Source organism: Daldinia childiae, assembly GCF_008694065.1.
Source record: "Daldinia childiae strain JS-1345 chromosome Unknown Scaffold2, whole genome shotgun sequence".
In the NCBI taxonomy this organism is placed as follows: Eukaryota; Fungi; Ascomycota; class Sordariomycetes; order Xylariales; family Hypoxylaceae; genus Daldinia; species Daldinia childiae.
The window spans coordinates 6,556,328-6,570,082 of record NW_022984643.1 but is presented as its reverse complement, the minus strand read 5'-3'; the positions used below and the strand labels follow the sequence as shown (position 1 = coordinate 6,570,082).

Below are 13,755 nucleotides of genomic sequence, written 5' to 3'. Positions count from 1 at the left end.
ATGTAATTAGCGAATCTCGGATCGCGTCGCAAAAGAAGAAAAAGGAGGTACGTATTTTTTTGAGTTGGAGCAGTTCAACGTACTAAATCGTCTTACTGTGCCCTTTCTTCAAGATCAGAGCGAACGGCCCCTCAGGCAGTCTGGGCAGCCTGGGCCCTGGGCAAGCATATTGATGTACATACAGTAATGGCGATATCTGGATGACGTGCATTCTGGAAGACGAATTGGCTTATCAAACCATAAGCGATGATACGGTACTTATATGAGGTACCTACGTAAAATACATACCTGGTACATAATTTAGCTAACGATCTATAAATAGTACTTTCAATTAGGAAAGATAGCGAGGGTCTATAATATTTTGATAGACGAGATTGAAAAGTTGAGAAGTGATATCATTTAAATAAAATTTGGGGGAAAAGCATTTTCTAAAGATAACGGACGGTATTGGAACATGAGAACCTGGGAAATTCAATGCAGAGTTTGGGGAACTGAAACATTTAATGTAGGTACCTATATACAAGCGATACCGATACCTAGCTTGCAGATAAAGTATATACATCGGAATCTCTCTCCACTTTACCCGTTCGGTGCTGATATCCGCCATTACGGACTACCAGGTTAGGACATTACGACTTTTAGCGTATATCTAAGGTTGTCAGTCTGCCACTTGGGACTCTTAGTAAGGTACTAGCGAAGTTAAATGCTTAAGATATTTGAACTGTCAGGCCATAGTTGTTCGAGTATTCCGTACCGCCGTCTGGCGACCACCTGACCTAATGTAAATCAAAATTAAGCATCGATCTTGCTAGGTACCCCAAAAAATTTGGGCCCACTCAACATATCTAATGTACATACAATATCTAACGGGAGTCCTGGTTCTTCGTACCGTCTACAACCAAATCTTCTTCCCTTTACATGTGGTGTAAATGTAAAGGACTGTTCAATACAACAATCTTTTGAATGATCAATACTTCCTAGACACCTTTTGTTCTCGTCCGATACGTTCTTTTTCTCCATTGTTCGTACAGACACAAATACATTCTTCTTCTTATCTTTACCTATTTATGTTAAATGGATTAATTATCTTACAATCATTAGATACCGATTTCCCCCACGTCTTGATATCCATCATTCGCTATCCGTCCTTCTCGGTCGGTGGTTAGTGGTTAACAGGTCGCTACTTGTATCTCAAACGAAACCTACCTTATTACATCCTAATATCTATTAACTCATATTCGAATAATTGTACTTACACTACAATACCCTACGCAGTAAATATAAAGGCTGTGTTATAAACTGCGAATTACTGCACCACTGTATAACAGTTATCTCATTCGGCCACGAGGCGACGCGCATCGTACCCTGGTCGTAGCCAGGTTTCCCGCGCTGCACTGTACCTCGCCCACGGCCTAAGCTAATGCAGACTGAGGTCAACGTTACAATTCACAGCTTCCGGAGTGTAGTACTTCGAGTGTATACTGTACCGCCGCCGTCGCCGCCGAGTTTCTAATCGACTCGACTCCTCTGTGTCTAACCTTCGTTGCCTATCGACTATCTTGGCTGCGCCTTGCTATTCACATCGCTTTAGGACCTAGCACCAATAAGACCGGATGCACAGCATCGGCCTCGTCTCATTTCAGTACTAGCCGCGTATGTTAAACGCCACCTTCAACTAAATTCTAACGTATACCTCTCTCCGGAACCCCATCATTGGAAACGAGGTTGTTATTTATTGACTTATCGACTACGAAGCGTAACTGCCGGACACCGCGCCGTATCGAGAACGTGAATCTTCAACTTCTTCCTCTGAATAGTGGAGTTTGTTCCGTCCGACTGCCGTCGCCAGCCCAAGTATTTCGCTACATTTGCTACGTGCTACAGTACTTCCTTTACTGGGCTTCTGACCCAGTACCAAGTGGCTCCCTGTAAGAAAAAAAAAGACTGTCAACCCTTGACACAAACGCTTTCCTAATCCTTGCTAGTTAATTCCCTCCTACATACCACTCGAGACTCGAGTCATTCACACACACAAGATCCCGTCCATCGTTTCACACCGTTCCCAAAGTTGTCAAGCCAGCCGCTGTCAACTCGTACTGGCTCAGCTAGCAATTAAATATGTCCAGCGGACAAACTCAACCCCAGTCTCAGTTTCTGCAGGGAGGCATTCTCGCAGACCACGACCGCCGATCTGTGTCGCAAACACATCCTCTTAACGGATTACCTACCACGGGAACACATACCTTCTTAACAGCTGCTGACGCATTAAATCGAAGTCATGTACAGGAAAACAACATAGTACAATCCTATAATGGCGAATCCACACATTCCTCCAACTACCTATGCGAAGAGCCGATGAGTTCGATACTACCAGTCCCCCACGGTCAAATCCAGTTCCAATCGCATACGATAGCTCCTTCTCCGCCTCTACCACAGCGCCAGGTAGAAGAACCAATTTCGTCTCCCGAGGAACCGTCATACTTCCCATCACCACTGGGTAGGGGCAGTAATCCTCTGTATGTCGCGACTGATGTACCGCCTGCATCTCCAGTACGATCCGACAGCCTTAATAGCAACCCTAGCACTTTCTCATCGTACCGCTCAACTTTGAACCTGCAACGTAAAACTTCTTCTCCGAGTCTGAGGCCGGTTTCGAGAACTCCTAGCTTCAAGCAGCACTACTCGAAAAGTATTAGCTCTGCAGCAAGTTCGACCTATCCAAGTCCTATGATATCTGCTATGGGTGACGTTACGCCCCTACCATCGCCATTGCTAGGTGGTGAGTCTCCCGGTCCTTGGAGGCGATTTGGATCCCGCCGCCCGTCGCAAGCGCGGGAGGTTTTACCTCCAGTCATGCCTGACTCAGTCCTTATAACCGCAGCCGGTGAATCTGTTGCTTCCGCACTGGCTCATCAAACTAAACGGAAGGTATATGCAGGACTCAATGTCAGCCACGCAGCTGAAATCAGCAGTGGCAAGGTTGAACATAGCCGGAACAGAAGTATTAGTGAATATATACCAGATCCGAAGGGTATACCCAAGCGGCAGAACACTGTATCTGGAAAAGTTGATGAGAATGACATGGATGGTACTTCCGACCCTCATTTACGCCGAGAACCGCATCTGTCAGCTGCGCGAGGCATTATACCAGTAACGAAACCGCCGTCGCCTCCTCCCAGCGAGTCATCGCAAAGTAGTGATAATGCCAACTCTAAAAGATCACGCTATGAGTATTTTGAGGCTCGTGGTCGATATGATGGAAGACTTAGGCGATGGCGTGCTATTAAGGAGCTGGGACAGGGAACGTTTAGCCGAGTGATGTTGGCTACAAGTCAGGTAGCTGCCGACGACGAATCCAATGGTACGACTCAAAATGGGACGAATGGGCTATTATCCCCGATAAATGGTGCCCAACCAGATCGTAAGACTTTGGTAGCCGTCAAAGTTTGTGAACATGGGCCTCGGGGTGGGGCCTCAGAAGATCGGATTGAAATGAGCCTCAAACGAGAGCTCGATATAATGCGATCGATAAGCCACCCGTCATTAGTTCATTTGAAGGCCTGGAGCATAGAACCGACAAGGGCATTGTTAGTATTAAGTTATTGCCCTGGGGGCGACCTATTTGACGTCGCAACGACCTACCGAGATGCCTTAACGCCCCCACTTTTGAGAAGGATATTTGCCGAGATAGTGGGTGCAGTAGGATACCTTCACGAACGCCGGATTGTTCATCGGGATATCAAACTTGAAAGTAAGTAATATTGTAGATTAAAGTCATTGTATAACGAGTTCTCGTTTGCTAACGATTTTAATAGACGTCTTAGTGAATATCCCGCCATCTGAGCTTACAAAACCAGACCAAGATTGGGCTGTATACCCGTATTCCGTGACAACGGTTACGGATTTGGGCCTATCACGACGCGTAGCCGATGACGAGAAGCTCGAGACTCGATGCGGATCGGACGACTACGCTGCACCTGAAGTCATATTAGGACAGCCGTATGATGGGCGTGCTGTCGACGCCTGGTCACTTGGTGTTTTACTCTACGCTCTCCTAGAATCACGACTTCCGTTTGATCCTCCTCCTGGTGCTAGCGATGCGCAGAGGATGCGAAGCAGGACGAGTCACAGGATCGCGCGCGTTGAATGGAGATGGATTAAGTACCAGGGCGACGACGGCGATCATGACGCGAGCGAGGCCAAGTTTGAGAGTGAAGGCCTAAAGGGCGCTATGGAAATTACTGAAGGTCTTCTTAAGCGAGCTAGAAGTCGCTGGCCAATGGAAAAAGTGGTCAAGCACGAATGGGTTCGCGACGGAATCCAGGCCGAAGGTGGCCTAAAGTTTAGAGAAGAGGAGGAAGGAGAAGAGGTGTCATGACACTAGCTAGAGTCTACCGGGCGTACTTTTGCTTAGAGACGTGCACTAAAGAGTGCATACAGTTTTCACAATTTCTTGGGCTCAATTTTGGGAGGTCTGGCTCACGGCTGGCAATGCCGTGGCGAAAAGGACCTTGGAGAGCTTTTCAACTGATTATTGGGGATGATTCCAGACTATGCTTTTAGGTGTTTCAATGGCTTTACATACGAGCAAAAGATAGACGCTGCTGCAAAAGACGAGCTCGAACAATATAGTCGCTAGCAACGGTGTTTCTGAGAGCGGTTTTGGCACTCTGTATTATAAGGGATACATGGAGAGAAAAATGATTCTTCAATTCGAATTACCTAACAATGGCATCGACATTTACAATACAATCTTGGCAATGAAGTCTTAACGCTCGGCTCGTTTAAGGGGATATTACGTTACACCCCCGGCTAAATCGTGCACATGACCAACAAAAAGGGGCTGAGTGTCGAGTGCTTGGGGTATAACCAGAGAAATGATAATTACGGCACGGCTTAACCACAGATAGAGATCTAGCCAGGCTTAAGGTAGTCCTATCACTTAATTTCTGTGTTAAAGTTGGGATGTTACGTTTTGTGTATGTTCGACACATGGTATTGGGCTATATCATGTCCCTGGTAGGATAGCTTGATGAGGAATGTTGAAATTAGGGATGGAATCTCTAGTTCACGTGATAACCATGGTCTGATTAATGGAATGAGATATATACAAGGAAGTGTTAGATATACTGTAATAGTGAAAGTACTATTACGAAATTACCTTGTAGTGATGTAATGGTATATTTGATAGGAAGTTAGAAATTCAAGTCCACGTTCGTGAGATCAACCTCGATATGGATTCTATATATGGAGACCTCTGCCATGAATTCGACAGCGAGAATATAAAGGGAAAATCGAATTCGAGAACGCGTCTTGAAAATAATGGGATAATCAAGTAAATATTAACGTGGTTACTTGGAGTCATAATACCCTTTTTTGATAATTCAAGATAAAATGCATTTTTCTATCCGCAGGTCAACAACGCCTATCCCGGGTATCCCTTGAACGCCAATGCGACTGCTCTTTTGTAACTGCCCGTCCTAATGCCGTTGCACAACCAACCTAGAATCCTCGTCTCGATCCTCTCATTCAATAATAATTGCCTCTCGTATTTTTAAGGTCCTCCGATACCGTTCTGGTTCCTGCCAAACAGCTCGTTCAAACTGACCTGACGACCGGGCCCTTGTGCTACGGACACGTCCTCCACGTCATCACCTGCTGATCCACTCGTGGGGGGACTAGCCGGAGCTCCTCCCGCCTCGTCTGGGGCGGAACGGGCCTTGGACCACATCTCGTTGATGAGAGCAGAGTTGGTGCGTCGGTCCTGGTCGTCCTCGGCGTAGATCCACATCCCGATGACCTTGGGCCGCACGGACTCTCCGTTCTCCATCGGTATCTGGGGGCCCTCCTGATCAAGCTTGAAGCTGAGCAAGTCGGTGGCCAGCTCGAAGTTGCTGACGGTGCTCAGGTCGAGAATCAGATTCTGCAGACCTTTGCGGTTCAATATGAACAGACACCCGTCTGCGGCGGCCGCCTCGCCGTCCTCGTCCTGCGCGCAGATGAATAACGGGCCTTCCACGGTGGACCTGTCCCATTTGGCCGGAGGCGTGAAGACGTAGACTACGGCGTGGGCGGCGATGGACAAGATGCTGGTGATGCTGGGTCGGTATCGGCGGAGGACGCTTAAGTTGAGCTCGGTGTTGGTGCGCGCGGCAAGGGCGGCGGCGGGAGGTGGTGGGTGCGAAGCCATGTAGTACGCGGTATCTGATTCGTAGTCGGAAGCAACTGCGGTTGTGGCGCCGCCAAATTGTGACTCTGCTGCCTGGGCACGGAGTTGCTGAGACCTGTTTCGCGCGTGACCATGCTGTAGTTGAGAGAGCTGTTGCTGGGTATGCGGATGCGGGTGTGGGTTCGAATGCGGCGAGCGCGAGAAGGATGGGACTTGCTGTTGCTGTTGCTGTTGCTGTTGGCCCCGGCTTTGGTACTTGCGGGGTGTTGTTTGAGACATTTCGCGCTATACTATATAATGGGCTTAAGCTTTGTTTTTTTTTTTTTTTCGTGTGGCCGTTTGTGTTAGTTGTGTTAGGTAGAAGGCGTGAGGTTAATTGTGTAAGAGGTATGAATTGCTTTGTTGTTAGGTTCTAAAAGTGGTGTTGATGGCCAACACAATTTAGGTACATTGTTAGCTTTAGGACCCCGCCCCCGCTTAATGGAGCTTCTCTGCTTGGTAGTAACCTCTTAGAGAACCAAATAATAGGTGCGATAAATGGGCTTATCTAATCGATACCTTATATACAAGCACAGTTCACCTTTAGCTTGTCTGCTTGTACAGCTCAAACATGCATGTGAGGTAATAGCCCAAACTCCTTCATTCCATTATATGAACTTCCCTGTATTTCCCTTAAACTATCTCCTTGTTTAGGTGGAATTCTGATTTAATATCAATTTCTTTCTTCCCGACGCCGGCTTTTGCTTAAATATAGTTCGTTAAAGTCCTTGTTATTGTATTTATCCGCGCTCCTATATTTTTCAAGTTTAAACTCGAAACAGCCCCTCGATACGTCACAGCTCACGATGCTCTACACCGATTTTAGCGCACGCGACCAAGAGTTGACATAGGCACTTATCCGTCTATCCTATACCGCATTTTCCTTTTACGCTATTTAATATTTCGTCGTCGTAGGGAATCATTTCAACAGTTCGACTATATATAACCAACTATGTCATCCCCTAATCGAGACCCTTCCGTTGTGTCGAACACGGAACCAGTCGAGGAAGAAGCTTCGAACCAATATTCTCTCTCCCGCGCCGTGCGTGCGAGAAAGTCCGAATATGTCAGATCCCATCGAATACGGATAAAGGTTGGATCCTGGAATGTTGCTGGTTGCCCTGGCACGGATAAAGACTTGGCGAGTTGGTTTATTGACGGCAAAGGGGTTGAACCACAACTGGATTCGAAGCTGGCTCGGATGAACTTTTCCGAGGAGAGTGCGGAACTAGAAACAGATGAGTTTGAAGATGCTAGGTCACAGACGAGCGAGAGGCACAGTATTAATTCAGGGGTTCAAGAGAGCTTGAACTTGGACGACGAGACTACGCAAGGTGGAAATGAAGAACCAAATATTCGCCTACTGGGTGGTGATAAGATAGGGCTTTATGTTCTTGGACTTCAAGAAATCGTCAATTTGAACATTGTCGCCCAAACCTTCTATTCTGATCCGGCCGCTATTGCGAAATGGAAAGATGCGCTCGAAGCCGCCCTACCAAAGGGTTACACCCTTGTTGCCTGCGAGCAACTTGTCGGCCTTCTTCTACTTATATATGCATCCCCCGAAGTAGCTGAGACTATTTCAAACGAGTCTACAATGAGTGTTGGAACCGGTATATATGGCTTATTGGGCTATTGGGGTAATAAAGGGGCAATTTCATCTCGCATCCTCCTAGGCGAAACTACCCGACTAGTTTTCACTAATTGCCATCTCGCCTCTGGCCATGATCAGACCAGTCTTGACAGACGATGTTGGGACTATAATAGGGTCATGACCCAGACTAAATTTACTCCTATTAATCACAGCGGCGTGCTCGAGGATGAGGGTGAAAAATTAGGGGACGAAGACTTTTCTTTCTGGTTCGGAGATCTAAACTTTCGCCTCGATGATCTACCTGGAGAAGATATCCGGCGCTTATTAATGCTACATACTCGCGGCGAGTATGACGTAAATAAGAAGCATACCGGGGAGATGTTCAGCGACGACGGAGTCATTGTGTTACGCAACAATGACGATGAAGATGGCACACATACGCCTGGCATGATTTCACGTGAAACATCTTTCGATAAAGATTCCAGCGACGAAAATACTGAACTCCCAGATCCAGATGACTTCGTTCCTGGCCCACACGACGATCCGGCATCTTTACAAGCTACACTAGATTCCTTACTCCCGCATGACCAACTCAAACGTATGATCAAAGAGCGCAAAGCATTTCACGAAGGTTGGCATGAGGGACCTATCACGTTTTTACCAACCTACAAGTATGATGTCGGTACTGTAGGACTCTTTGATTCTTCGGAAAAGCAGCGAGCTCCGAGTTGGTGTGATCGTATCTTGTATCGCACGCGTACGGATATAGGGCAATATGAGAAGAAATGCCAAGACGAAATTGACGCTAAGAAAAAGGACGAAGATATGCAAAAAAGAGGCATTGACCAGGCTGTAGAGGACGAAAACGTTTTATTTGATTACGATCCTGCTACTGATTCAAGCACCGAAAACCATGGATACAGCGACGCTAATTCTTATGAGTACGACGAATACGACGAGGGAGATGAGGATACGGGACATGTTGTAACGAAGGAAGGTTTCGTTGATGAAATCAGCTTGGATATATATACCAGCCATCAGCGGATCATGTCGTCAGACCACAAACCAGTAGTTTCCGTGTTTACATTGGATTTTGATGCTGTAGTCCCCGAGCTAAAGGCAAAAGTCCACGCTGAAGTAGCGAGAGAACTTGATCGAGCGGAGAATGAAGGGCGGCCAGGAATTACTGTCATTGTTGACGGAAAAGACTCAATCAACAAGGATAATGGTAACAAGCACGCGGCTGATGGAAGCGAAGGAGTTGACTTTGGTGAGATCGGGTTCCTGCGAAGAGAATCTCGATCTCTAACAATTGCCAATACTGGACGCGTTCCGGCGAATTTCTCCTTTGTGGAAAAGCCGAACACGGTCGATGCAAGCGAATACCCAAATTGGTTGGAATTTAAATTTGTCCGCTCGGAAGTCAGCCACAACGGAGAGGTAGAAGATGCCCTTGGCGACGAAATCACTTTAGAGCCTGGGGAAACAGTCAACGCTGTCATACAGGCCTATATTTACGACCTCATCCATGTACAAGCACTGAATGAAGAAATAGCGCAACTAGAGGATGTGCTAATATTACGTGTCGCTGATGGGAGGGACCATTTTATCCCGATTAGGGCCACTTGGATACCAAGTTGCTTCGGGCGTTCACTTGAGGAGCTTATTAGAGTCCCGCGCGGTGGAGGCATTAGAGCATTAGTAAAGGAGCAACAAAAGGGAGGGCCAATACCTTACACATTGGAAGTACATAAATCATCACCCGGTGAGCTTTTTAAGCTTACGGAAGCCGTTCAAACCTTAGTAGAACGGGTGATAGCCGACGAAAACATGTTAGAAGAAGCAAGGGTGCCACGCGACCAGCCTGGTTGGCCATTCGACGGAGGTGCATGGCAAGCGTCTCATGCTGAAGATCATGACGAACTACGAGTAGCCATTGTTGAAGCTTTAGAGGAGGACAGATCTGTGCTAGACACTATCCGAGCTGATGTACCGACATTAAAACGCCTCGAAATCGTGAGCGAGGTACTCCTACTGTTTCTTCGCAGCATGCCAGATGGGATCATTACTGCAGCCCTATGGGCCAAGATCGAACAGGCTCTACCTAATATAGGGAACGGGAAGACCCCTGCTGATGTCGAAGCAGCCAAGACCGGCATCCTCGATATACTGTCAACGGCGCCTTATTATAATATTTCCTTCGTATTCCTTATGTCTATGTTGACACGGGTCGCAAATGACCTAGTACCACTCAATAAGGAAGAGTTCGGGGTCTTGAATTCTCTCAAACCTACCATAGGAAGGCGCAGCCTCAGCTTTCGTCGAAGTACTGGATTAGGGACTATCGACGTGGCTGCGATACAACGAAGGTCGGCATGGGAAAAGAAAGCTTCAGAGGTTTTTGGCGTAGCAATATGCAGAGCACCAATGCCAGCAAATCCAAAAGAGAGGAAGGCTCTTGAGGATAAAATGAAGGGATCTGTTGAGGTTTTCCTCCGCCCGGATAGCATACAGGGGTGAGCCTCTACTAATAGACAGGTTCTTGGGTGCGAAATAACATCAGGAGAGTGGTATATAGAGAGAAAATGCCTAAACGATTTACTGACACATTATGAGTTTATACCTAATGCCTACAATAACTACCTGGTGCTGATATAATTGATATTTTGCTAACGCAGGGCAAATTTTAACCCCCTTATCATGAATCACGAGAAATTCTTCCTCACCGCAACGATTTACCACACTAGCAACACCCCTTCGAAGTACGATTTTAAACTTTTGAGTAAACGATAAATGCAGTTCCATCACACTGGCGGTCGAAACATGGGCCACCACAGTCAGGAGGCATCGCGCAGCTCAAAGTGATATCAACTGTGCCCTCAACCTCAGCTTTCCTATTCGCACATACACATTAGAAACTCCCTTATCGGCGTGATGCGCGTTATACTCACCCCGGTCCACACTCCCGTTTCTGCACCAGCGAGAACTTCGCTGGGTGCGCGCTCTCCTGATCGCCAACCGCAGACTCGAACTTGAACGCGAGCGCCGCATCTGGTGAGCCGATGAGTAACTTGTCGGAGTTCCAGCACCGGTATGTCCAGGTGTTGAATTGCTGTATCTCCTCTACTTTCTCGTAGCCCGTGTCTACGGTGCATTTGTGGGGTGTCGGCAGCGCTGGACTGGATACCTCGAAGTCGAGTTTCCGCCGCCGGTCTGCACGGAGAGTAATTAGATTCGGGGTAGCGAAGTCGGTGAGGGAGAGACTGGTTATGGTCCATGTGGTTTCGTTGGGGCAGGGGGTGGTTGGTGTGGGTGGAGGGGATGAAGGGGATGCTAGGGAGAGGGGGAGGAGGAGGAATGGTGTTAGGTGGGATGGAGTGATCATTGTGATGGGGTGTGTAGTAGCTATAGGTGGTAGACTTGAAAGACTTGAAGGGAAAGAGGTATAAATGGAGAGTAAGCTAGAGGCTTTGGATATACTCAATCGCTACAGCCGGAACTGTCTATATAGCATGATGTCGACTGTATTAGCCGCGGTATCCCTATTGGCTTGTTTTGATAGATAGAGCTTAAACTAACATTGAGTTGACTTATGTTTGATCGATTATGATATATGAGAGGAAGTTAAGGTAGCCCTTATATGATGGATAGTCTCGTTAGTCAACCTATAGTCTTACATAGCATTACTATTATCGTCACGGCTGTATGTTATTTTGGGTATGTAAAGGCTCTATATAAAATCTAAGTCGGCTTATATCCTTCTCCTCCAATATAGTAACATGATAACAATTTCTTAGGTAAAAGGGGCAATATGTCTATGGATTAACTAACTGCTACTCCATTATAGGGGCTAGTATATACCTCAAGGGGAGGCCGTTTTTGTTCGATGTAATGTGCAATCTGCTATTTAAACTTATGAAATATGGACTCTACATCATAGATTCCTTCGATTCAATAAACTACTCGTGATTCTATCTCTAGAAGAAGCGTTGCCAGTCCGGCTCTCAGGGGCTTTTTTCGCTAAGGTATGAGGACTCGCCCTTTGGGATTAAGCTAGAGAGCTATGACACAAATACATCAACTCTAAGCTTCCGATTTGCAATGCTTATATCACAATCAGTATTACTAGATAGGACTTACTCCCTTAGTCAATCAGGTATTCCTATTATGGTAACTTTGACATGACGCTTACACTGTAGCCCCTTTACTGGCGATCTTTAAGGCTGCCCTACCATAAGCCCGTTAACACGGCTATTAAATACTCTGTACTAATCGTAACATATCTGCCATAAATCAGCGGCAAGACCTAAAAAACTACTACTCTGAGGCTCGGGCCTGGCTAAGAGCGAAACCAGCCGTCCATGTCATATCAGGTGAGGATGAAGTATGAATGAGTACGCGTAAATAGAAGACGACGTGAAGCATGTATATCGTATACCCCTGAGATCCAATACTCATGCCCAACAGAGAGTCGTTGAACAGACAAAAAGTTACATTGATACCTACCACCTAACCTTAGGAATTATCATAGAGTTTACCTAGCATTCCGCCGGACTACCTCGCGTCTTCATGTAGATATAACACCATCAATTACCAGAGTGTAAGAACACATGCAAAATAGGTACCTTTAGTATATAACTGCATAAAGGCCAAGAATACCCGATTATTCATTGGATAGTGAAAGTAAGGGAATTTCGGTTACACAGTTGCTCCCATTCGGTATTCCAATCACATGCATCGCAACGGCGCGACAGGGACATTTGATCCATTTATGCGTCTGACATTTGATAATTATTATCTAGCCATTCAAAAATAGTTATAGAGAACAAATTGTTTCATAGTTTGCCAGCGTGGGCGTGCCCTACGATACCACCATTGGGTTGTATCTGACTTCTAGGCTTGCATGAATCGGTGTAAAGGAGGCAGCATATAGAGGGTTGCAGTCCATAGAGCCCAGAGTTCCCAAGTCCTTCTATCGGCATGTTTTCCCGAGCAAGTTAGACAGCGCACAGCCACAGTCATACCAAGCACAACGATGCCAATGCCCGCCATTCCTACTCCCCAAAACCATGTACAATAATACGACCAAAAGAAAACTGGGATAGATATCGTCCACCGAGCAACTCTATCTCCGAGCACATATGGTGCCAATCGACGACCGCGTGCACGATCCCCCTCTTGATCCTTAAGGTCTTGAACATGCATAGTTGTTAAGATGACCCCACTTACAACGATCGTCCATACCTCTCCCTTTTCAGTAATATGTGCCGTATGGCCGCCGTTGGCCAACTTTGCAGATCCGGTGTTATACATCCAGAACGCAGTTGCAATAATGACATTTCGACAGATCCAGTTCTCATCACCCCCCATGAGGTCGTTGTATAACCACGTAAGCACATACAATAGAGACGTTTCAGTTCCGACTCCAAAGATATGATTCGTGATAAGAACTATCGGGATCCAAACAAGCATAGCTCGTCTAATCTGGACGGATGTAACCAACCCGCCAGGAACTGGCCTCCAGGGTTTGTTTAACGCATCCTCCTGAGCCGACTCCGGAAGCCGCTGATTCGCTAGGTCAAATATGAGAAGATTGGACCAGTTGAAAAATATCACCCGAGGCAGCCGTATGAGTATACTTGCGGCGTCGCTTTGAGGTGTGGCTAGTACTGGAGCCGAAAGAGCGCTGCAGAGACCAAACACAACGTTAGGGATAACAAAGGTTCCAGCGTCATCCACAGTGAAGAGCCAGAAGAGTACGAGAGCCTTTTGGATTTTCTTGCCTGTGAAATATATTAGACGAGAGAGAATGTTGGTATTTAGGGGCGGTCGTCCGGGCTTGCTTTCGACTATGTGAGCCATGGGGGCTAATATATTTGAAAATAGTGGCAGCAAGTATTTAAGAATTTAAATATAAGAATAAGGCTTTCTGGTCACTCTCTAATATTATAAC

The 13,755-nt window shown here is 46.6% G+C and overlaps 4 protein-coding genes across 4 annotated transcripts; 2 read left to right on the top strand and 2 right to left on the bottom strand.

Moving 5' to 3' along the window:
- Positions 1 to 2,355: 2,355 nt before the first annotated feature.
- On the top strand, positions 2,356 to 4,378 carry GL218_02604 (Serine/threonine-protein kinase PRR1; the record flags this gene model as incomplete). Its single annotated transcript, XM_033579132.1, has 2 exons — positions 2,356 to 3,751; positions 3,816 to 4,378. 2 exons carry the CDS (start codon positions 2,356 to 2,358, stop codon positions 4,376 to 4,378), a joined length of 1,959 nt encoding a protein of 652 aa, XP_033437942.1.
- A 1,176-nt stretch (positions 4,379 to 5,554) lies between these two features.
- GL218_02603 (Dcp1-like decapping family protein) lies at positions 5,555 to 6,448 on the bottom strand (the record flags this gene model as incomplete). The annotated part of the gene is made up of 1 exon (XM_033579131.1): positions 5,555 to 6,448. The coding sequence occupies one exon, from the start codon at positions 6,446 to 6,448 to the stop codon at positions 5,555 to 5,557; it is 894 nt and encodes a 297-aa protein (XP_033437941.1).
- A 712-nt stretch (positions 6,449 to 7,160) lies between these two features.
- On the top strand, positions 7,161 to 10,322 carry GL218_02602 (Inositol polyphosphate 5-phosphatase OCRL-1; the record flags this gene model as incomplete). Its single annotated transcript, XM_033579130.1, has 1 exon — positions 7,161 to 10,322. One exon carries the CDS (start codon positions 7,161 to 7,163, stop codon positions 10,320 to 10,322), a length of 3,162 nt encoding a protein of 1,053 aa, XP_033437940.1.
- Positions 10,323 to 12,695: 2,373 nt separating this feature from the next.
- On the bottom strand, positions 12,696 to 13,664 carry GL218_02601 (uncharacterized protein; the record flags this gene model as incomplete). The annotated part of the gene is made up of 1 exon (XM_033579129.1): positions 12,696 to 13,664. The coding sequence occupies one exon, from the start codon at positions 13,662 to 13,664 to the stop codon at positions 12,696 to 12,698; it is 969 nt and encodes a 322-aa protein (XP_033437939.1).
- Positions 13,665 to 13,755: the final 91 nt, after the last annotated feature.